Genomic DNA, 24,078 nt, shown 5'->3' with positions numbered 1-24,078 from the left:
TGGTGTATTTTACTTGCTGCACACAGGAGATGTGTTTGCTGGAGGCTTCTCGTCCTGTGAGAAACACCTTGAGTCAGCAGAGGCACAGGCTGTTAATGTCTCTAAACTGTAGCTTTAAAGTAAGACTCCATGATGATTTCTCTTAAAACTTGCTTTTATTTTAGGTTTCTGACACAGGCCAGTATGTGTGCAAAGCCATAAATATTGCAGGACGAGATGATAAAAATTTCCATCTCAATGTTTATGGTGAGCACCCTCTGCCTCATCTTCAATAATTACTGTAATAACATAGACTTTGCAGGTTCGGCAATTCAAAATCAGTTTACATAACATTCTTCCTGCTTCAATTCAATTCACAGTGCCTCCAAGTATAGATGGCCCTGAGCAAGAGTTGGTCAGTGAATCCATCAGTAATTCTGTCACTTTTGTGTGTGATGCTACTGGAATTCCTCCACCCACATTGGTGTGGCTTAAGAATGGAAAAATAATAGGTAACATTCTCTCATGCTTTTCATTCCCCTTTTTCCCCTCTTTGAGGCCCCACTTTGCTGTTTGCTGTCTGGTTTGTGTTTCTTCTTCATCTGTCTCTAGACAGACTCCTATGAGAACTGATTGGAATTTTTGTTTTGAAACTTTGATGGAACAGTTTCTCCCAAAAGAGATGTTTGCTCCCTGTGGTCTGGTTTGGAATGATGACTTGTTTGTCTTTCAGAAAACTTGGATTCTCTTGAAGTTCATATTTTATCTGGTGGAAGCAAGCTTCAGATCGCTCGCTCTCAGCTCCTGGACAGTGGCACCTACACGTGTATTGCCTCCAATCCAGAGGGAAAAGCTCAGAAAACCTATGTGCTTTCCATCCAAGGTAAGGAATGGGGAGGATGCAGGGAGCAGAACTGGTTGAACATTGGGTGAATGTGACACTGTGCTGGAGACACTGAGATCATATAACCACATAGAAAAGTGGAGAATTTGGACTGTTATTTTTGTAACCAGAGGTGAGAGTGGTTGGAGAATTCAGTACTTCTGGTCCAAAATTTGCATGGAAAAGAATATCCTTAAGCCCTGACTGTGGAGCTTGAACAGAGTTGTGCAAGTTGTGTGTGTCTGTTGCTGGCCACATCCTTCCCTGCTGAGCACTGGAGCTGCCTGGGTTGGCTGTGGAGCAGCACATGGAGATGGATTTGGGAGCAGTGGTACCTGTTGTGCCACGGGAGGAATTAGCAAAGACCTACTGCTAGAATTTCCTTAGGAACACTGCACCTCAAATGACAAATCCTTATTTGTTATGGAATTGTCTCCTGCCTTGCTGTGCATCACCCTTGGTCTGCAACTGTTGTGTTTTACTCTGTTCCTAATGACTCATCCCCACTAATTGCACTGGTGTACCCCTGCCTGCCAGTTTTTCCCCGAGTTTGGGAATGGAATATCAAGGTGGTTGTTTGATCGAATGTGTCTGAAATTGCTTGAAATGCTCAGAACTTGTTAGTGGGACTGACAGTCTTGACTTCATGGATAGCAGGACTGTCATCCTTGTTCCTTGGGAATACAGGCTGGAAATGACTTTGATTAGGATGTAATTAGTGTGGCCGTTCACAGGGCTATGATGATGTTGGTCACAGAATCGCAGACTGGTTTGGGCTGGAAGGGACCTTAAAGCCCATCCAGTGCCACCCCTTCCCATGGGCAGGGACACCTTCCACTAGGCCAGGGTGCTCCAAGCCCCATCCAGCCTGGCCTTGGACACTTCCAGGGATCCAGGGGCAGCCACAGCTGCTGAGAACCTGCCCCAGGTGCTGCACTAAGTGCTGGTGCTCACAAGCTACTGCAGTGTGGCTCTTTCTAGTTCAGGTTACATTTCTTGCTGCTGAATCTCTTCCCTCCATGGTGCATTTCCAGTTCCTCCCAGCATTGCTGGCTCTGAGATGCCAAGCGAGGTCAGTGTCCTCCTGGGACAGAGTGTCCAGCTGCTCTGCAGTGCCAGTGGAGTGCCCACCCCAGACGTGCAGTGGCTGAAGGATGGAAAAACAATTGCCAGCGATGACTTGCAAAGAATAAGGCAAGAAAAATAAGCAGACACTGCATTCTCTTTTATAATTTTAAAGCTCAGAGTGCCCTAAGGAGGGAGTGTGAGGGGACTTGTACTGGAGCTTAGCCAGGTTAAGAACATCTCCCTCCTTAGCTTCTATAAATCAGGTATAATTTGTTAGTACTTGGATTTTTTAAAATTTTGTTTTCTTAACAGAGATAAGTATATGATATTTATATCTTTCTCAGTTAATAAATTCCATAAAAATTCATCAGCTTCATCAAAGTTTGTTAAGGTCATTAAGTTCCTTTGGAGGGGAAAGACCTGAGCCATAGAAACATTTTACTTGATGCTTTTCATTATGGGCCCTTCAAAAGCCTGGCTGGAGTTGAATTTTAAAACAAAGTTAAACAGGACATCTCTAGGAAAAGCTTCCTAGCCTATCTCTAACAATAATATTTTGCAAAACACAATGGTTCTCTCACCAAGCTCCCAGGAGCATAGAGGCAGTTATTGAAATGTCCAGACCAGATTGTTGATTTGCCAGGTCAGAGGAACACTAAACAAACTCCCTGTGCTTTGTGATGCTCCTTGTAGAGTGAGTCCAGATGGCAGCACGTTAAACATCTCCAGAGCTCTCACCTCAGACACAGGGAAATACACTTGTGTGGCTACTAATCCTGCAGGAGAGGAGGACAGGATTTTCAACCTGAATGTATATGGTGAGTTCTGCCAGATGTGAAACCCAAGTCTGCTCCATAATCCCATCCTTGGGAGCATTCCCAAGGGAGAGCCCAAAGAGGAATGCCTGTCTGCAGCGGAATCCTGCATGCACATGTTTCCAATTGCCTGTGCTGCAGATATTACACAGGATGCTCTGTCAATGACAAAAGGGTTGAAATTGCTGGTAAATGTGTTTTGGGATAAACAGGAATTAATTCCTTTGGTGGATTTCGTAATAGAGGGATTCTGCTTGTAGTGAATTTTTATTTCTTGTGGGGAAAAATATATTGGGGCCGATTTCCTATGACACTGCTGTTTTGTTGTATTGTCTTCCCTAATTCCAATCAAAGCACATCAGCTCAGAGCAGAGTGGTATGAAGGGAACTGATAGTTAAAGGTCCCAAGGGTTTAAAAATGAGGGAGTGTTGGAGGAAATTACACGGTTTGACACCCAGCAGATAGTGAGTGTAACCCTTTAGCAGCACAGAGAGTGGGTATTTTATGTGAAAAATGTGCTCATTAAGTACAGTGGAGGGGAGAGGGGAAAGTTCTGCCCAGGCAGGGTCTCACAGCAGGGTAGGTGTCTGTCCCACTTAGACAGGCTCAGAGTCAGTGGGAACACAGGCACGAGTAGAGCAACAAGGGATGACCTTTGGTATCATAATAACAGGCCTGAATGACCACAGCACATCTTTTAGGGACACAATGGCTCTGCACAACAACAGGGAGTTTGTGCTCAGTTTGTAATGGTTGAAGTTCAAGCAATAACCAACTTAAAGACCTTGTTGGTGTCACTGTGACAGTGAGTGATGGGATCCTAACTGAGCCAGAGCCTGGAGCTGCACCTGGCTGGGCTTCTTTGTGTAGTGAACCCCCAAGGGCATGGCTTTCAAACTAACCTGTAACCCCAAGGAGCCCCAAGGCAGCAGTTAGTGTAATCAGCCAGAATACTTAACCTAGGCATTTTGAACTTCCTCTGTTTAAGAATGAAGTCAGAAGATGCATCCAGACATCAATAAACCAACTTTCCTCCTCTGTGATTACTCTGTATTTAAGATTTATTTAAGGATATGAGTTTGAGTGGTCCCTTCTGGCTCTGAGTTCAGCCCATCCCTTCCTGCAGTGTTCTCTCCCCAGGAGCTTCAGGCCCTGAGCTCTGCCTTTTTTGCCACAGGCTGGCAAATCAAAGATCATTCTACTGTCATTATATAGTGGCTCTGATTTGAAATACGTAAATGGATGGCTTTTAGTGCTCAGTGTTATTGTCTGAGGATTTACTCTACAAAAAATGGGATCTTCTCATTGAATTACCAGTGGGGCATTAGGGGCAGGATTTCCTGCAAGGTGGAATGGTTTCAAGAGCCTGTTTTAATACATTCCTTTCCATCATTTACAAAATGCAGTTCCTCCAACGATAGCCAACAGTAAAGACGAAGCAGAGGAACTCACTGCCCTTTTGGACACCTCCCTAAATATTGAATGTGCTGCTGCTGGGACCCCCCCACCACAGCTCCACTGGCTGAAGAATGGCCTCCCTCTGTCTGTCTCCTCCCAGATAAGGCTGCTCTCAGCTGGGCAGACCCTCAGGTTGGTTCTCATTTCATTTAACTAGCTCACTTTCTGTTCTCTTTTGTGGTATCAGCATAATTCTGCTCTATTTTTGGAAGCAAGAGTAAAATTTGATCCAAACCATGCCGTGATAAAGGTAACGTGTTCCATGTATTCCATTTACAGCTTGCTTAAATTGCTTTTTTCCTTAGGCTTGCCCGAGTGCAGATATCTGATACTGGAGTGTACACTTGTGTAGCATCTAACAGGGCTGGAGTGCACAACAAACACTACAACCTGAGAGTTTTGGGTGAGTGTCTCTGAAATGCCTTATGTAAAGAATCTTAGTTCTTAATTTCTTAAAACTGCTCTTCAGCTTTCTTTCTCACCAGCACCTTGTCACAGCCACCCACAAGTATATCTTAGAGGTAATCACTGGGGAAATACTAACTTTTTTAAGTATTGGGGATTTTTTAAAGTGGAAAGTGTTTTAACCCTAGAAAGTCCTTACCAGAATTACCACCCATAATCATAAAATCATGGAGTGGTTTGGGCTGGATGGAACCTTAAATCTCATCTAGATACAACTCCCATAATGTGTCACAGGTTTTTTAGAAAGAATAATATTTAATTTCTAAGTGAAGTTTATGACACGAATTTAAGTGGGGAAGTGTGGAAGGGCACCTGTTCCTGCTGTTCTGTGCCCAGAATACCCCTGAGCTGTGTGTGACAGAGCTCTGTCCCCCTGTCCCTGAGCTGTGTGTGACAGAGCCCTGTCCCCCTGTCCCTGAGCTGTGTGTGACAGAGCTCTGTCCCCGTGTCCCTGAGCTGTGTGACAGAGCTCTGTCCCCGTGTCCCTGAGCTGTGTGTGACAGAGCCCTGTCCCCCTGTCCCTGAGCTGTGTGTGACAGAGCTCTGTCCCCGTGTCCCTGTGCTGTGTGTGACAGAGCTCTGTCCCCCTGTCCCTGAGCTGTGTGACAGAGCCCTGTCCCCCTGTCCCTGAGCTGTGTGTGACAGAGCTCTGTCCCCATGTCCCCGAGCTGTGTGTGACAGAGCTCTGTCCCCCTGTCCCTGTGCTGTGACAGAGCTCTCTCCCCCTGTCCCTGAGCTGTGTGTGACAGAGCTCTGTCCCCCTGTCCCTGTGCTGTGACAGAGCTCTGTCCCTCTGTCCCCGAGCTGTGTGTGACAGAGCTCTGTCCCCGTGTCCCCGAGCTGTGTGTGACAGAGCCCTGTCCCTGTGTCCCTGAGCTGTGTGTGACAGAGCCCTGTCCCTGTGTCCCTGAGCTGTGTGTTAGAGCTCTGTCCCCATGTCCCCGAGCTGTGTGTGACAGAGCTCTGTCCCCGTGTCCCCGAGCTGTGTGTGACAGAGCTCTGTCCCCCTGTCCCCGAGCTGTGTGTGACAGAGCTCTGTCCCCCTGTCCCTGTGCTGTGACAGAGCTCTGTCCCCCTGTCCCCGAGCTGTGTGTGACAGAGCTCTGTCCCCGCAGTGCCGCCCAGCCTGGACAACGCGGGGGGCACGGAGGAGGTGTCGGTGCTGCGGGGCGGCGCGGCCACCCTGGGCTGTGTGAGCGATGGCTCCCCTGTCCCCAGCGTGTCGTGGCTCAAGGACGGGCTGGCCCTGCGCCTCGGGGCTCGCCTGAGCTCCAGCAGGCACGGGATGGTGCTGCAGGTGCTGAGGGCGGAGCCTGCGGACACGGGCGGATACACCTGCGTGGCCTCCAACGCCGCCGGACAGAGCAGCAAGCACTTCGTCCTGAAGGTGCTGGGTGAGTGGTCACCTCACAGCGTGAGCAGTGACGGGACACTTAAAACACCTTCAGGGATAAGGAGTATTTCATAGGCTCACAGAATCCCAGCGTGATTTGGGTTGGGAGGCACCTTAAAGCCTATCCAGTTTCACCCCCTGCCATGGGCAGGGACGCTTTCCACTATCCCAGGTTGCTCCAAGCCCTGTCCTTTCGTTTCAGTAAATGATAAATGAGAGAAATAAGGAAATGAAAGATACCTAAAGATGTGTGAATGTGCAATGCAGTATGTATTTCCCAAGTACTGAAATGTGCTATAATTAATATAACCATATGCTATAAATTAGTATCTTTGCTTAGCAGAAATTCAGTTTGACAGGAAGATGCACAGCTGAAAGCACAACAGTTAAAAGGCTGATAAATATATTTGCTTAAATTATATATGTTTTACCTGTGTTTTTGAAAACATTTTCCAACTAGTAATACTAAATCATAAAATTAATAGGCAGATTCAGATAGAAATTACCTGACTTCCTCAGTGAGTTCATGATACACAGAAATAATTTAATGTAGACTAATTCTACAGACTCTACCCAAAAGATCATGTTTTCAGTTGGTTTTTACAGGTGTTTTGAGTCCATAAAGAACTAGAATGTTTTTCCTTCCACAGAGCCACCTCGTATTAATGGTTCAGATGAACCAGAAGAGCTCTCTGTCATTGTTAACAACGCACTTGAGCTTCTCTGCATCTCCTCTGGCATCCCAGTGCCCAAAATCTCATGGATGAAGGATGGGCGCCCACTGCTGCAGACTGACAATATTCACGTGCTAGGAGAAGCCCTCCGAATAACCAGTGCTCAGGTAGTGTTTGTTTCAAAACAGGCTCAGTTCTGCAATCTCTAAAATGGTTCCTGCCTTAGGACCACCCTCAGAGGTGTCCTAAAAACCCCTAAAATTCACCCACCTGCATTGGTGGTTAGAGAAGGGTCCAGGGCAAACAAGCTTTAAAAACCTGAATCAATAAACTAAGGTTGGATCCAGCTGTGGATGCCCAGGTGAAGTTCCCCAGACAGAAGTGGGATAGGGCTTGGGATTGATTGCTGCTTGTTTGTTTGTAAAACCAACACTTCTGGGCTGTACAACAAGGAGTTTATAGGAAGGAGAAACCATCAAGATGTTAATGACACTGTGCACAAAAGGATTTCCTCAGTGCCCAAACCTGAGCCTTCCTTAGATGGATCGCTATAGCCAGTTCCATCTTTAGTGCTGGAGACACATTATCCAGAGAGATCTTACAGAGTCCTGCAACTCCTGAGCCATCTCTGAATAACCCCATCACAGTAAAATAAAGAAGTATTCAAGAACTTCATCACTTTCTTTCCCCGAATTCTGCATCGCCAGTGCTTGTGTTCAAGTGCTGCCTGTTGTATGTTGTTACTGTGTTTGTATTTCTTGGTTTTGCTGAATTTTTCCCATAATCTGAGGTTTCTGCTGAAGTTGTCCCTGTGTTTCCAGGTGGAAGACACAGGAAGATACACGTGTTTGGCATCTAGCCCGGCAGGGGATGATGATAAGGAATATTTGGTACGAGTGCATGGTAAGTTTAACTTAGGGGAAAAAAAAAAAATTCTTCCAAGTGTAAACTGCTAAGGTACATGTCAGCATCTCATTTAACAAACACATATTCCTAAAGATGAAATATTCTGTGATATTACACCATATGGTCATAATTAATGTTTCTGGTTAAGGATGGTTATTCTGAATGTGATATACAATTAGCAGGGAAGTTCCACCTGATTTCTGTTACAATTCCAAGTCTTATTTTGAATATCCAGGAAGCTCACAGATGTCAGTATTTGGCTGGATCAAGTTTCTTGTGCTCACTCTATAGAGATGTGAAATATACTGATGTATTTAACAGAGGTATTGAGAGGAAGAACTAATTAATGATACCACAGCTTCGCATTTATTTTAAACTTGAGATAAACTGGAAGTTTTCAATAAGTAGTCCTCCTGATGGTTCATATGTGTGGTGTTGATTTTGTTCTCTTTGTGCCAGTCCCCCCCAACATCGCTGGTACCGGAGGGCCCCAGGAGGTGGCAGTGCTGCAGAACAGCCAGGTCATTCTGGAGTGCAGGTCGGACGCTGTGCCTCCTCCCACCATCTCCTGGCTGAAGGACGGAAAGCTGCTGGAGGTACCGAGGCTCCAGCCTTCGTGCTGGCCTTTTGCTCCCTGCACTTGTCACAGCAGTGCTCGAGGTCTCTTGCTCCGCTCACTCTCCCCTCAGCCCGAGTTACGTGCCCGGAACTCACAGCAGCTGGGTAGCCCCAGTGCCACTGCAGTTAGCCCCAACTGGGCCCCCAGAGCCAGCAGGCATGTGAAGTGGCCATCCCGCTGTTACTTGTTCTTTTTTCCTTTAGGGGGATCCCTTGCTCCTCCTGGATCCTCTGAGCAATGCTAGAAGCCTTCGGTAAACTCCTGAATGGCTTCCCAGGAAAGGTAGCTGAGACAAGACTGCACTCTATGTTTCCTTTGGCTATATTATGCATCCTCCTACTCTAGTACATTTAGAAAGGAATTGAAATTCTTTAAAAGAAAATGGGTTGCTAATCACCAGGTTTTGTACCAAGTGCATCTTTCCCACTCAGAATTCCATAGTGCCAAGACGCTGGCAAGGCAGAGAGTCTTTGCTGGTTGAGAGACAATTAGCGAGATGAGGATGGTTTATACAGAAAGAATTTTTTTCCTTCCCATCCTTGGGATCACTCACAGGTGCTTTTCAACTAAATAGTTCAGTTATTAATTGAACTTAATTAAATTTTTCTCTCAACCTTTATTCATTAATAAAGAGGAAACAAATACAGATGATGAATTGTCTCCCTTAACTGTGATTCATCACTAAACCTTCACCCAAGTTTCCGCTTGTTTCCTTTCCTCTGACATGCCATTCCTCAGGCTCTTTCTCTGTGGTAGATTTAGAAGAATTAAATATTACTGGAAGAAGGATGTGGTGGGCGAACATGTCTTACAAAGTGCTGCTAGGGACCATGATCTTAATGTAGCCCAGGAACCAGCTGGAAACAAATTTAACAGGAACATTCTACTCCTGGACAGTTAATTCTTTAATTGGGTAGTGGGGTTTTTTAATGAAAACAAGGATGAACAAGGCATGGAAATAAAATATATGAATGCTTTTTGCCTTAGCCTTCATTGGAAAGCTTGTGGTTTAAAAGCAGTGCTTAGCGAACATAAACCATGAAAAGCAGCTGCTGTTAAAAATATTCACCAGGAAACAAAAGTAGAGGAACACTGTGACAGCCAGAGGTGCTCAGCTGGTAACCTGGGAATTATCTTTGCACTGCTGGTTCTCCTCCTGCCTTGTGAATTCTTGTCAGAATGTGAGGACTGAGGCTTCTTGGGACCTTAAAGCCCATCCAGTTCCGCCCCCTGCCATGGGCAGGGACACCTTCCACTAGCCCAGGATGCTCCAAGCCCCGTCCAACCTTCCAGGGATCCAGGGGCAGCCACAGCTTCTCTGGGCACCCTGTGCCAGGGCCTCACCACCCATGAGCTGATATTCTAGACATCAGGAGAAATCAGTGTTCTCCCCAATGCCTGGTTGCTTTCTCAACCCCAAAGAAATGTAACAGCTGACTAATCCTGAGCAGCTGGAAATGGGTGTCCATGGGTGTGGGAAGAGAGGTGAGGCGCTCCTTGGCAAATCATCCCCCTTGCCTGGAAAAGTGAAGGCATCACAGTGACAAGAGAGGGCTGGAGAAAGGCAGGTTCTCAGCCTGCAGTGTTATTTCAATTTAAGTATCACTGGTTTTGTGAAGCAGCCTTGTTGTGGGGGGTGTCATTCCTCCTGCTTTTGTTGTCTTCCACTGAGCAGATTTTGAGGTGTCAGGCCTGCCCTAGTCCATCTCTGTATCCTGAGTGATGGAATTGTGCAGCTCCACCTTCTCTGGCAGAAAACTATGGAAAGATCTGGCCTCCAGCAGCTTTGGAGTTCTGGCACTCTTCAGGGATTTTGGAAATGCACTTTGAGGGTTAAGAAAAGAAGTAGATAGTAGCCCCCTGGCCTAACCTGTCTTTTTTCAAACGTTTCAAGACTTGCTGAATTTGTATTTATTTCCAAAGTCAGTTTTCTGGATTACTTTGAGTAGAGTCTAAGGATTAAGTTACAGCTTCATCCCCTGTCTTATGTCATCTCTAGGTTTCTGTGTTTAGAAACCATCACATAGGTTGTGTTCTCAACAGGAAGTGCCAGTGATTGCCCAAAATCTGTCAATAACCCACCCTGCTAGTGAATTGGGTCACCTGAGAGCTTCAGCCCTGCACTGCAGCCTTGGAGCTGGTGCCTGGTGTGAAGCAGGCTACCAGGGTGCTGCTGCAGAACCAGAGGAGTTTCACTTCTCTGGGATGCCCTTCTCAGACTCTCTAACCAGAAGAGTAGATGGGAATGTCAGCTTTCAATTCCATTCCAGGGTGGGTAGCACATACTGGAAAAGCTGAGTTTGTGCTCTTTTTCCTGCTGGTTTTTATCCAGTCAGGTCTCTGAGCACTCGTAGCTGATGTTGCTGTCAGTGATTGATGCAGGCACGACCCAGGCTGGGTGTGGTAACAGTGCTCTCACTGAACTGGCTCCTGGCAGGGGCTGTGGAGCCACTGTAGCGCTGGGAAGAGGGGCAGCCTGTGCCCAGAACTGCTGGCTGGTGAACTCTTGGCTGGTAAACTGAGCTGGCTAAGCCTGTGCTGCCTCCCACCTGAGCCAGACTGTGATGCTGGAAGAACAGTGTAGAGAAACTTCTATTCCTTCTGCCTGTAGAGTGCATAGATCATAAAGATATTAAATTAATCATGTGCTATTAGCTGCCCCTTCCATTAAAACTCCAGAGCCCTTTGGCTCTGTAACAGCTGCCTCCTTCAGGCACAAGCCCCAGCAGGGGTTTCAATGGAGAACCAGTAAGCAATGATAAGTTTTGAAAACCACCCTCTTCTCTTCAGGGATGTAAAGGCAGCAATGAGTTTGGTCCCTGGTTTATCGGTGCCCTTCTCTCCTGGCTTTTATTGCTGTGCAGTGGAAGGATGTTCAGTGCTCAGGAGAGGCCAGCAGTGAAGCTCTAAACCCCTGCCTGTGTCTGTGTGCCCACAGGGAGGCCCCCGGCTGCGGATCCTGTCCAGCGGGAGGTACCTGCAGATCAACAACGCCGAGCTGGGTGACAGCGCCAGATACACCTGTGTGGCCAGGAACGTGGCAGGGGAAACCACCAGGGAGTTCCTGCTGGCAGTGCACGGTAACGTCAGGGAGCAGCCTCAGGCAGCTTGGGCTTTGCATGGCATTTCTGCAGGAGCTCAGGCAGCAGGGACTGAGCATTTGTGGTTGCTTTCCAGGCACGTGTTGGCCACTCAGGCCATGCCCAAACTGTGGGGCCATGTGCATGGCATCATGTCCCGCTGCTGAGTCCACAGCTGGCCCCCAGACTAAGGGACTTGCTGGGCACTCCCCATGGCTCACTCTCCATCCATCTGTGCTCCTGTGAGCAGGGACTGCATCCAGCCATCATCTGACATGGAGTCAGGATACATCCAGAGCGAACACCCATGTCCAGGACTGACAAACACTCTTGGACAAACCCAGAGCAATTGTTAGAAGCATTTGACTGGCATCTTGGGAAAAAGGCTTCACAGCTGGCTTGGCCACCACTTTGGCGGGTTACTTGAGAGCTGTGGCAGCTTCTCTGCACCTGGAGAGGACAGGGCTTGAGAGGCTTTATGCTTGATACTTGTCCTGTGCTACCATAGCCCTGAGCTCCATTTTAAACCTTTTTATTTTCTCACCTCTAGTCTGATGAGAAGCTGTTCTACTCTCACAATCAGGTGACTGGAGGGAACTTTTTCCCTTTTTCTGTTCTATTCCCAGCCCAGTCACATGGGCCCTGCCTTACACTGTGCTCCCAATGATTGGCCTTACCTGGTCCAGCTAAAGTCCTTTTTTGTCAGAGAGTAATCAGGAAGCAAGGGTATCCCCACTGCCTTAGCTTGCTGAATTACATGTGCTGAACTCCCACTGTTTTAGCTCAGTGATGCCCTTTGCAGTAACTTGCAGAGCTGACCTTTGCAGTGCATTTCAGCCAAACTTTCTTTCTCCTTCCCTGCTGCACCTTGGCAATTACCATCGCCCAGAATGGTAAGAAACTTGTTCCTGTCTTTCCAGTGACCCCAAACCTGCTGCTGCACCTCTTTTCATGTGTTCAGTTTCAACCATGGCAATGTAGAGTTACTTCCTTTGTATTATCAGCAATTCTTCCTTGCAGTGGCTCCCACGATCCGGAGCAGCTCCCAGACTGCTGTGGTGCACATCAATGCCTCTGCCCTGCTGGAGTGTGCTGCAGAAGGAGTTCCAGCCCCCAGGATCACCTGGAGGAAGGATGGGGCTGTTTTTACTGGAAACAATTCCAGGTATTGTCCAGAAGTCAGCATAAATATTCTTCATTGCTATTTAAGAACATATTTATTACAGAAACTTAATTAGACATGAAATTGTTCTACAGAAAAGTAGCAGCAAGCACCAAAGGTTTCACCCTTTTGCTGTTAAGAAGGATAAAAAAATTCCTTTGGCAACCAAATATAATAATAATTATTCTGACATTAGAGATTTTGAGCAGTAAATGTGAAAGATCTTTAGATTTTTATATATACACAGACTTTTAGGATGAAGCCAAGCAATTAATGCAGACCAAAAGCTATTCTGTGCTTTCTAATACATGAAACTTTTTATACATGTTCTAGTACCAACTTTTATTATAGTGAATATTCTGTCTTCTGACTGTTTTATAGGGAAGTAGTTTGGTATTTTCTAGAACTGAGCAAATGCTAAGGAATTCTGTTATATTGCAAAGAAAAAGTACAGGCATTAATTAGGGTTTTTAAGGTTAAATGAGAAACCATAAAAAAGGGGGTTGGCTGTTTTCTGTAAATCCAGTATAATTTATGTGAAATCACCATGTCAGGCAGATTTCATCATTTCTTTGGGAAATGGATGTGCTGGGAAATAGTGAAATACGTGAGAACACTCTGTGCCCCAATGAACGCATGCCATGTTTAGGCCGTTGGTTGTGTCCCCTGAGCCATCTCTTGCTCTGCGCTGCCAGGGCAGCCCATGGCCCTGTGGATGGATGGTGGGCAGCACCATTTGCTCTGTTGCAGGTATTCGGTGTTGGAGGATGGGTCCCTGCACATCCCCTGGGCACAGGTGGCTGACTCGGGCAGATATGTCTGCATGGCCACCAACGCCATGGGCAGCGAGCGCCGGCGCGTCGACCTGCACGTCCTTGGTAAAGCTTGGGGCTGAAGCTGCTGACAGCAGGTTTCTTCTGCCAGAGGCAGTTTCAGTTTAGCCCCTTCTTAGCTGCTCTGGTAAAAAAGAAAGGGAGAAATGTACAGTCTTAGGAATACATCCCAAATATTCCTGAGAAGGAACTATTTATTCCTTATCCTGAACTAGGAAGACTTGACGCACCCCGTGCTCCGTGTTAATCGGTTTACTGCTGTCAAATCAGTCTTTATAAAAATCAAGTCAATGTGTTCAGACAGTTCAACATATTTAGGTGTGAGAGAAATGTGTGGGTGTGCATATATATATATGTGTGTGTGTGTGTGTGTAATTATTCTAAATAATTAGGCTTTGTTTGTCCTTAGTTCCTCCAACTATTGCTCCTGGGCAGATGAATATCACAGTTACTGTAAATGTGCAAACCACTTTGCCTTGTGAAGCCACTGGAATTCCCAGACCAGCAGTTAGCTGGAAAAAGAATGGGCATCTGCTTAGTGTTGACCAGAACCAGAATACATACAGGTGAGAGGTGTTTTCTGTTTCACTCTGGGTTTCAAGTTTTCAGGGATGATTTTGGCACTTGAAAAATCTAGCTGTGCTTAAACACTACCTTGTCTAGCCAGCAAATTCAGTGGGCTGATTACCTGAGAAGGGAAAAAGTATTTCAATGGCTTTTACTTTCTTTTTCCTTTGTTCAGACTTCTGTCTTCAGGTTCCTTAGTGATCATTTCTCCCACTGTGGATGACACTGCTGTCTATGAGTGCTCTGTGTCAAATGATGCAGGAGAAGATCAAAGGACAGTTGAGCTCACTGTTCAAGGTACAGGGGATATTGCTATTACATGTGTGTGGCACCCAGAACTTCCTTGAGGTGTTCCAATGTTGAGATGAGATTTTTATTTCGTTCCTCTTTGATACTGATATCCATAAGTCCCTGGTATTTCCAAGAATTTATAACAAATGAACGTGGGCAAATAACCTTTGCCCTGCTCTTCATTTTCAGTGCCCCCATCCATAGCAGATGAAGCCACAGAGCTCCTGGTAACAAAGCTGTCTCCAGTCGTGGTTTCCTGCACTGCCTCTGGAGTTCCCATCCCCTCAGTTCATTGGACCAAAAATGGCGTCAAGTTGCTTCCCAGAGGAGATGGCTACAGAATTCTCTCTTCAGGTAATGTGCTGCAGGAAATCAGTGCAGTCAGGCACATCTGTAAGTAATGAATTACAGAAATGCAAATGATCCCCCAAAGATCCCCTCTCTGATGGCTTGGAATGAAATGAGGGATGCTGTAAGGGAGCACCTGTGTCTAGAGAATACTCTGCATGTTGTGGTGCTCTCTCTGCCCCAGGAGCTGTGGAGATCCCCTCTGCCCAGCTGGCCCACGGGGGCAGGTACACCTGCGTGGCCCGGAATGCTGCGGGCTCTGCCCACAGGCATGTCACTCTGCATGTGCACGGTAAGATGGAGGCTGAAGAACAAGGCTGTTCTGGCAGCCAGCATTGCTGCTTCAGCCTGCTCAGGTTGTGCAATTTTAGTGCTCTTCTGTATTTTCCTAGCCTTGAACATTCTGCTTTTCCTTTTTCTTTCATTCCACAGAGGCGCCCGTTATACAGGCCCAGCCAGGGGTGTTGGATGTCATTGTGAACAATCCCATTGTGCTGCCCTGTGAGGCCACGGGTACTCCTCAGCCTGTGATCACGTGGCAGAAGGAGGGCATCAACATCATCACCACAGGTATCCTCCCAAAGCCTGGGACCCCGCCTGCTCCCATGACACAGACACCCATTTTCTTTTCTGAAACTTGGGTTTCTCCTCTCCGTTCATTTAAAACCAAACATCAAACCAGAAGTGGCATACTTCAATTATATTTGCTTTAGGGAACAGTTACATCATCCAGCCAAGTGGCAGTCTGCAGATTGCCAGAGCAGCTGTGGAAGATGCTGGCACATACATGTGCGTTGCTCAGAATCCAGCTGGCACTGCTCTGGGGAAGATCAAGCTGAAAGTTCAAGGTAAATCACCTTTTCAACGCCTTCTCTTGGTCCAAACACAATTCTGAGCAATAGAAAGGGACCTAAGTGCTTTCCTGTTTGACGTGACGCTGAACAGAGCCCAGCAGGTTTATTTCTTTTAGTTTGATGTCTACTTTAGGATATGCTTTTAGAATTATTTTCACTAAGATAAAAAGTGTTCCGTGCTTCTTACAGCATCTATTTCTTGTAACAATTGTGTTTGTTCCTTTCAGTTCCTCCGGTTATCAAGTCCCACGTGAAGGAATACGTCATTGCTGTTGATCAGTCTGTCACTCTGCAGTGTGAGGCTGAAGGCTACCCTGGGCCAGAGATCAGCTGGCATAAGGATGGGCAGCAGATAACAGAGTCCATGCGAAGGAGGATCCTGAGCACGGGAGCTCTGCAGATCCTGTTTGTGCAGCCCGGGGACGGCGGCCGCTACACCTGCACAGCGGCAAATCCCGCGGGATCCAGCACCTCCAGCACGGAGCTCACCGTGCACAGTGAGGAACTCTTCTGGGAGGGTGGGGGGCACTGCAACAGCTGGTCCAGACAGGCTGAGGGCTCCCCATCCCTGGAAGTGTCCAAGGCCAGGTTGGACAGGGCTTGGAGCAACCTGGCTAGTGGAAGGTGTCCCTGTGCATGGCAGGAGGTTGGAATGAGATGGGCTCTAAGGTCCCTTCCAGCCCAAACCATCCTGTTATTCTGTGATAAGTGGGACTGTAGGGAAACAATGTATATCAGTGTGACCCCCACAGAGAGTACGGAGCTAGGGATGTCCAGGGAGGAGTTCAGGAAAACTGTGCTACTTAATATAGGGGAATGTTACTGAGTTGTAATATCGGCCAGTTGCTTGAACTTCAGCACATGGTCATTGATGGACATGGACAATCCAGAAGGTCCAGACAGGGGTTTTTTCAGTCCAGTGTTGTGCTTGGATAATACCCAGAGGAAATGTTTCTAATGTCCTCCCCACAGTTCCACCCAGGATCCACAGCACGGATACGCAATACACGGTCACGGAGAGCTCCCAGGCTGTTCTGTCCTGTGTGGCTGAGGGGATCCCAACACCAACAATTAACTGGAGGAAGGACAACATGCTGTTAAGAGAGACAGTGGGAAAATACCAGACTGTGCCTGGTGGAGACCTCATTTTGGACAATGTTGTTGTAAGTTCCCTAAAGCTAAGCTATTACTGGACACATTTGGCAGTGATAAGATCTGCTTCTGGGTTAGTCATTTTTTAATTTTGATTTCTTGTTCTTAGTGTTCCAAAATAATTTTAAAAGTTTTCATTTTCCACTGGGGAGTAAACTCTATGAAGAATTTGTAGTGGTAAATCCTCAGGGTAAAAAGAAGTGTTGGTCATCCTTCAAATTCAGGGAAGTGGAAGAGCTCAGCTGAGCATTTCTGCTGAATGCTTGTTCCAAACCTTTCAGGATTCTCTTACTGATACAAGTGGTGTGTGCTGAAGGATATATCCCAGCTGTAGGATATATCCCAGCTGAAATTTCCCTATCATGTTTCCTTCCAGCCTGAAGACTCTGGCAGTTACACCTGCATTGCCACCAACACTGCTGGGGAGGACACGCACACGGTCACCCTGACAGTTCACGTGCTCCCAGCTTTCACTGAACTTCCTGGAGATGTAGCCTTGACCAAAGGAGAACAGCTCAGGTTAACCTGCAAAGCAACTGGGATGCCTGTCCCCAGAATAACGTGGACCTTTAACAATAACATCATTCCAGGTGGGTCCCTGATGGTCATTGGGCTGCAGAGTTGTTTTCCCCTGTGCAGCATTGCAGCTTAGGGCAGGGAATAAGAAAACTCTAGCTGAAATAAACTGTTCGTGATTGTGTGAGGAGTATCTTTAGTGTTATGCAATCATGTAATTAAACTGCCTCTGAGACAAAGCTATAAGGAAGGTAATTAAGAAATCATCCCTCTTCTGTTGCCAGTAATGGAACACATTAAAAACATTCATATCTGATGGTATTTACTCAGCATACAGCCACTGATGCTCGAAATTAAGGGGCAGCTGAAGTGAATGGGTGCTTGTGGGCACGTGTCACTGCTGGGGCTTTCTGTGCATTCCTGGAGGGCCTCTGAGCTGTGCTGCTGAGCAGTGCACAGATTCAAATGCTCCTGTGAACTGTGTCCGTTTCAATCCCTGGAATGACCCTTTCCCTGCTCTCCCTCCAGTGCAGTACGATGATGTCAATGGGCACAGTGAGCTGCTCATCGAGCGGGTGTCCAAGGAGGACTCCGGGACCTACGTGTGCTCTGCAGAGAACACAGTGGGCTCCATCAAGGCCATTGGCTTTGTGTACGTCAAAGGTAGGTGAAATTCAGCAGCTGTGGTCATTGCTGGGCAATGTAACCATTGGGTTTGGATGGTGGAGTCAGAATGGGATGAGTGGGAAGGGACCTTAAAACTCATCCAGTGCCACCTCCTGCCATGGGCAGGGACACCTTCCACTAGCCCAGGGTGCTCCAAGCCCCACCCAACCTGAGCTTGGACACTTCCAGGGATCCAGGGGCAGCCACAGCTTCTCTAGGCAACCTGTGCTAGGGCCTCCCCACCCTCCCTGGGAACAATTTCTCCCTAAAATCCAATCTGAACCTTCCCGCTGTCAGTTTAAAGCCATTCCCCCTAGTATTTAATACCTTGCCAATGGCTAAATGGGAAAAATCTGAACAGGTTGAAATTCCCCCTTCAGAAAGTCAGAGGTGAGTGATCCCTGCCAGCGGTTATCATTAAGGACATTTTATTTTGGCTCTACTATTTCTCTGCCATCCCTTGTTTTTTCAGAGCCTCCAGTCTTCAAAGGGGATTACCATGCCAGCCGAATCGAGCCCTTGGGTGGCAATGCCATGTTGAATTGTGAAGTCAGGGGAGATCCCCCTCCAACCATCCAGTGGAGCAAAAAAGGAGTGGGAGTTCAGATTAGCAACAGGATCCGACAGCTTGTGAATGGTTCCCTTGCTATCTACGGCACTGTGGTGAGTCCTGCCCTGATACGGAGTGTCTGACTTGAACTTGATACTGATATTGCTGATCACGTTGGTTTGAAAGAGTCAGGCTAGCCATTTATCCTTTTTTGCTTTTACCTTTAACAAATGTTTTAATTCAGACTACAATTAGATTCAAATTATTGAGGCAAAAACCCCCAGGGGGTCAGAGTTCTCCCTGCTTGTCAGAAGGACTGAATTTACATACTAATTGTTAGTGTGTGAGATCCTGGTCATGACCAGTTAAATGGGACCTTTGCTCTTGACCTTAAGAGAGCTGTGTTCTATGGGTCAGCTGAAAAGCAATTGCATTCTCCACGTGCAAATCTCTTATTCCAAATCTAGTTTCCTAATCTGAACAACAAGATCCCTATTTTTCCCCATGAACTCATGTCTGCATTTCGAATTGGGGTTAAGTTTCCCTGCCAGGTGGGGCCCTGTGGACTGAGCCCGTTTTGTTCCTCAGAATGAAGATGCTGGTGACTACAAGTGTGTGGCGACCAACGATGCGGGCGTGGTGGAGCGCAGCCTGACACTGACCCTACAGAGTAAGGCTCAAAGGGAGGCTTAATGCCCCTTATGGGAGTGAAAACCTGCCTGTGGGGAGGTGCAGGCAGCTCCTGGGGGAGTGTTGCAGGTTGGGCACTGCCCTGGAGGTTTGGACTCATCTCCTCTTCCATGGGATCGTAGAATGGCTTGGGTTGGAAGGGCCCTTAAAGATCACCTGCTGTGGGCAAGGGACACCCTGCACTAGAGCTGGTTGCTCCTTGAACACTTCCAGGGCTGGGGCAGCCAGAGCTTCTCTGGGCATCTTTCATCATGAATATTTGAGAGTCTGGTCTAAGCTGTGATTGAGGTCAAAGAAGAGAGGAATGTAAAGGGCGATTCAGCCTTAGAAACCAGTGTGGAATAGGCTGAATCACTCTCTGAAAGGGCCTGTTTCTCTTAGTTCACTCAATACAGCTGGAATAAACTAGACTCTCAACCTATCAATTAAGCAGGTTACATGAGGTGAATCCTAATTCTCACTGACAGTATTTTATTTTTCGCAAAAATAATGTTAGAATTTTTCTTTGCTAGTAAGGAGAATTTCTAAACATGCCCTTCCTACTATAGCCTCAAGCAGTGTGGGTCTGTTCTTTACCCCTCAGTTGTCTCTGGACATGATTAATAACATTTTCCTATGGGTTTTATAAAAAACAACCCATTTTGGCAATAAAGAAGAGCATGTGCTCATGTAGCTGGGCCTTAATCTCCACTTCAGTGCTCAGATTGCTGCATATTCAAACCAGCCTATTGCTGGTGTTGTAACGTGTGTCTGTTTGGCGGCGCCTGGGGATGTGGTTTCGTGGTGAACATCAATGGTGGTGCTGGGTTGATGGTTGGACTTGGTGATCTGAAAGGTCTTTTCCATCCTTAAGGATTCTGTGTTTCTGTTTTGCCAGTGGGGGGTCAGCAATAATAATTTTAGTCAAAGTAAACTGATTTAGGATTTCTCTGCGCTCACTTTAATACTAAATCAATCAAACCTGTGCCCATGTGCTGTTGCCCAAAGAACCCTTTATCTTTCAGGCCCCCCAGTGATTACTGTTGAACCGGTGGGGACCGTGCTGGAAGCCGGTGCCACGGCGGTGCTGGACTGCCAGGCCAGAGGAGAGCCCCCTCCCGCCATCAGCTGGTCCCGCCAGGGACAGCCTGTGCTGGGTGATGACCGAGTGACCCTGCTGCCCAACGGCTCCCTGCGCATCGCCGCGTTGCAGAGGGAGGACACCTCGGAGTACGAGTGTGTAGCCAGGAATCTCCTGGGATCCGTCCTCGTCACAGCCCCCCTGACTGTGCAGGGTAGGTGCACAAAACATCAAAGAGTGACTTTGAAGCTGGTAGATGACAGCATTAATCTGGATCAACTGTGGTCAAGGTACATCTCGCCCACATTTAGGGTTGAGATGTTTGATCTTACCTTCTTTGTAAGCATTAGGTCTAAGGTAAGCCTAGTCTGAAGTGTCAGTGGGATTCTCTTTCATTAAATTTTATTCCATTATACTCATCCAGCTGGGAGAGACAGAGGCTGTGATGGGTAAGAGACAAAAATAATAATGAAAGGGTTTTGAACAAGATCCCATCCTCAGAACACATAAGAACTGAACTGTGCCTCTAAAGAAAAGCACTTAGGAGCATACGCAGTAATTGTCTTTGATCTACGGTAAGAGATTTTTGCACAGGAATGACATGAAGTGAGTTGGATTTCCAAGGGTCAGGAGGTGCAGTTTTCACTTGTCTGTGTCAGCCTAAGAGAGCTCTAGGCACCAGCAGTGCCCAGCAGCATCCCTGCTCCCCTTGCAGTGCACGGCGGGTTCTCCAGCTGGCTGGAATGGCGGGCGTGCAGCGTCACCTGTGGCCAGGGTGTGCAGGAGCGCGTCCGGCAGTGCGACAGCCCCGTGCCAGCCAACGGGGGCCGCGGCTGCCAGGGGCCCCACACCGACCTGCGCAGCTGCCAGCGCCAGCCCTGCCCAGGTACCGCTGCATCACACAATCCCACACGGGTCTGGGTGGGAGGGACCTCAAAGCTCATCCAGTGCCATCACTGCCATGGGCAGGGACACCTTCCCCTAGCCCAGGTTGCTCCAAGCCCTGTCCAGCCTGGCCTTGGACACTTCCCAGGGATCCAGGGGCAGCCACAGCTTCTCTGGGCACCCTGTGCCAGGGCCTCAGCACCCTCACAGGGAATAATTCCTTCCAAATACCTGATTGAAATCTGTCATCTTTTAGTTTAAAACTTTTCCCCCTGTGTCCTATCACTGTCTGCCCATCTAAGTCTTTCTCCCTCTATTTTGTAAACCCTGTTTTAAGTACTGAAAAGCCACAATGAACTGATACTTTTAATGTGCCTTGCTTTAAGTGCCCAGACAATGAACTTTTATCACCATGGATCTTCATGGCAGATTAATTTTTCAAAGTAGTTGTAATTAATTTTGGATTTTGTGGAAAGAGGACATTTCAGTAAATACTGCAGAAATACTGTTTAATGAAAACTGGCCTTTTCTGCTCCTTAGTGGATGGGAGCTGGTCGGAGTGGGGGCTGTGGGAAGAGTGTTCAAGGAGCTGTGGCCAGGGGAACAGGACAAGGAGCAGGACCTGCAGTAACCCCCTGGCTCAACACGGAGGGAAGCCCTGTGAGGGCAGTGCTCTGGAGTCAGTCATGTGCAATCTCAGGCCTTGCCCAGGTAAGAGAAGAATAATTTAACCTTATTTGCATGAAGGGCTTCACATACTGGTCTCTTTGTTTCTCCAAACCCAAATTATCTGAGCTTATTTTTAGTTGTTCATAACTTTAATTGAATGGCTCTAGTTCTTAGAAACAGGAATCACAAATGTAAGTGTAAGAAATCTCAACAATTTCTTTTTTTTTTCTTTTTTTACACCAGTAAAAATATTAATTTTGTATTTTAATGTTTTCCAGTACTTGTTACCCACATCCTCACAGTGTAAATTCTCTCTACTCTAAACCTATCCTGCAAAGCCAGTTAAAATAAGTAAAGAACCAAACCACTAACTATTTAAAAGCTATGTTAAAGTGATTGTTAATAATTTAAAACTTTATCTGTATGTTTTCCTCTGTTGTTACAATTTTTAGCCACATTTTGCTCCCAGCTACCTGAACGTTCAGGTTTCCTTCCTGTCACATGAGTATTTCCCACATTTGACAGGTTGTTGTTTATTCAGAGCCTTCACCACTGACGTGTTCTCTCCTGTACAATTGCAATGTTTGATTTCTTCCATTTTTCCCTGGCTCTGCTCCCACCATGATGCAAAATGCTCATCCATGGGCCTGAGACTCACTTCTCTAGGTTTTGGCAGGAAAATCAGCTCTTGTTGCTGCTCTTTGGCAGCTTTTAGCCAGGCTGCCTCAGCCCCACTTAAGCGCCCATCCTACCCAGGGGATTGGGAAACTCCAGATTTGATAAAGCGTTCAGTTCTGATGTTCCATGATGGTGGTGAGGTGATGTAGTCAGAAAACAGAAAGGAAAGAGTTAATCTTTGCTTGGCAAAGTGCTGATTGTTTGGGCCACTGCTCATGGCATTTCATGGGGGATCTGGGATATGCCGGGTGTGTGTCTGTCCTGGGCAGTGTTCGGGGATCCGGGATATGCCGGGTGTGTGTCTGTCCTGGGCAGTGTGGGGGGATCCGGGATATGCCGGGTGTGTGTCTGTCCTGGGCAGTGTGGGGAATCCGGGATATGCCGGGTGTGTGTCTGTCCTGGGCAGTGTGGGTCTGTCCGGGATATGCCGGGTGTGTGTCTGTCCTGGGCAGTGTGGGGGTCCGGGATATGCCGGGTGTGTGTCTGTCCTGGGCAGTGTGGGGAATCCGGGATATGCCGGGTGTGTGTCTGTCCTGGGCAGTGTGGGGAATCCGGGATATGCCGGGTGTGTGTCTGTCCTGGGCAGTGTGGGGATCCGGGATATGCCGGGTGTGTGTCTGTCCTGGGCAGTGTTCGGGGATCCGGGATATGCCGGGTGTGTGTCTGTCCTGGGCAGTGTGGGGATCCGGGATATGCCGGGTGTGTGTCTGTCCTGGGCAGTGTGGGGATCCGGGATATGCCGGGTGTGTGTCTGTCCTGGGCAGTGTGGGGATCCGGGATATGGCGGGTGTGTGTCTGTCCTGGGCAGTGGGGGGGATCCGGGATATGCCGGGTGTGTGTCTGTCCTGGGCAGTGTTCGGGGATCCGGGATATGCCGGGTGTGTGTCTGTCCTGGGCAGTGTTCGGGGATCCGGGATATGCCGGGTGTGTGTCTGTCCTGGGCAGTGTTCGGGGATCCGGGATATGCCGGGTGTGTGTCTGTCCTGGGCAGTGTTCGGGGATCCGGGATATGCCGGGTGTGTGTCTGTCCTGGGCAGTGTTCGGGGATCCGGGATATGCCGGGTGTGTGTCTGTCCTGGGCAGTGTGGGGAATCCGGGATATGCCGGGTGTGTGTCTGTCCTGGGCAGTGTTCGGGGATCCGGGATATGCCGGGTGTGTGTCTGTCCTGGGCAGTGTTCGGGGATCCGGGATATGCCGGGTGTGTGTCTGTCCTGGGCAGTGTTCGGGGATCCGGGATATGCCGGGTGTGTGTCTGTCCTGGGCAGTGTGGGGGATCCGGGATATGCCGGGTGTGTGTCTGTCCTGGGCAGTGTGGGGAATCCGGGATATGCCGGGTGTGTGTCTGTCCTGGGCAGTGTGGGGGTCCGGGATATGCCGGGTGTGTGTCTGTCCTGGGCAGTGTGGGGATCCGGGATATGCCGGGTGTGTGTCTGTCCTGGGCAGTGTGGGGAATCCGGGATATGCCGGGTGTGTGTCTGTCCTGGGCAGTGTGGGGAATCCGGGATATGCCGGGTGTGTGTCTGTCCTGGGCAGTGTGGGGAATCCGGGATATGCCGGGTGTGTGTCTGTCCTGGGCAGTGTGGGGGTCCGGGATATGCCGGGTGTGTGTCTGTCCTGGGCAGTGTGGGGGTCCGGGATATGCCGGGTGTGTGTCTGTCCTGGGCAGTGTGGGGGTCCGGGATATGCCGGGTGTGTGTCTGTCCTGGGCAGTGTGGGGGTCCGGGATATGCCGGGTGTGTGTCTGTCCTGGGCAGTGTGGGGGTCCGGGATATGCCGGGTGTGTGTCTGTCCTGGGCAGTGTGGGGGTCCGGGATA

The 24,078-nt window shown here is 48.1% G+C and overlaps 1 protein-coding gene across 1 annotated transcript in view; it reads left to right on the top strand.

The window, feature by feature from the left end:
- The window catches only part of HMCN1 (hemicentin 1), a 184,972-nt gene that overhangs the window by 142,524 nt on the left and 18,370 nt on the right, over positions 1-24,078 (top strand). Inside the window, exons 61-89 of the mRNA XM_069022401.1 lie at positions 165-246; positions 360-491; positions 713-862; positions 1,897-2,056; positions 2,624-2,748; positions 4,153-4,336; positions 4,510-4,607; positions 5,785-6,063; positions 6,713-6,903; positions 7,558-7,639; positions 8,102-8,238; positions 11,200-11,341; positions 12,362-12,506; positions 13,254-13,381; positions 13,746-13,902; positions 14,079-14,200; positions 14,384-14,548; positions 14,727-14,834; positions 14,975-15,112; positions 15,256-15,390; positions 15,624-15,893; positions 16,369-16,559; positions 16,925-17,138; positions 17,593-17,727; positions 18,203-18,393; positions 18,869-18,950; positions 19,975-20,244; positions 20,746-20,916; positions 21,456-21,626. Of these exons, the coding sequence (XP_068878502.1) occupies positions 165-246; positions 360-491; positions 713-862; positions 1,897-2,056; positions 2,624-2,748; positions 4,153-4,336; positions 4,510-4,607; positions 5,785-6,063; positions 6,713-6,903; positions 7,558-7,639; positions 8,102-8,238; positions 11,200-11,341; positions 12,362-12,506; positions 13,254-13,381; positions 13,746-13,902; positions 14,079-14,200; positions 14,384-14,548; positions 14,727-14,834; positions 14,975-15,112; positions 15,256-15,390; positions 15,624-15,893; positions 16,369-16,559; positions 16,925-17,138; positions 17,593-17,727; positions 18,203-18,393; positions 18,869-18,950; positions 19,975-20,244; positions 20,746-20,916; positions 21,456-21,626 (4,555 nt within the window). The remainder of the gene's footprint in view (positions 1-164; positions 247-359; positions 492-712; positions 863-1,896; positions 2,057-2,623; positions 2,749-4,152; positions 4,337-4,509; positions 4,608-5,784; positions 6,064-6,712; positions 6,904-7,557; positions 7,640-8,101; positions 8,239-11,199; positions 11,342-12,361; positions 12,507-13,253; positions 13,382-13,745; positions 13,903-14,078; positions 14,201-14,383; positions 14,549-14,726; positions 14,835-14,974; positions 15,113-15,255; positions 15,391-15,623; positions 15,894-16,368; positions 16,560-16,924; positions 17,139-17,592; positions 17,728-18,202; positions 18,394-18,868; positions 18,951-19,974; positions 20,245-20,745; positions 20,917-21,455; positions 21,627-24,078) is intronic.

Source organism: Aphelocoma coerulescens, chromosome 8, assembly GCF_041296385.1.
Source record: "Aphelocoma coerulescens isolate FSJ_1873_10779 chromosome 8, UR_Acoe_1.0, whole genome shotgun sequence".
Classification (NCBI taxonomy): Eukaryota; Metazoa; Chordata; class Aves; order Passeriformes; family Corvidae; genus Aphelocoma; species Aphelocoma coerulescens.
Note: the sequence above shows the minus strand (reverse complement) of the source record. Positions and strands in the feature narration are given on the sequence as shown.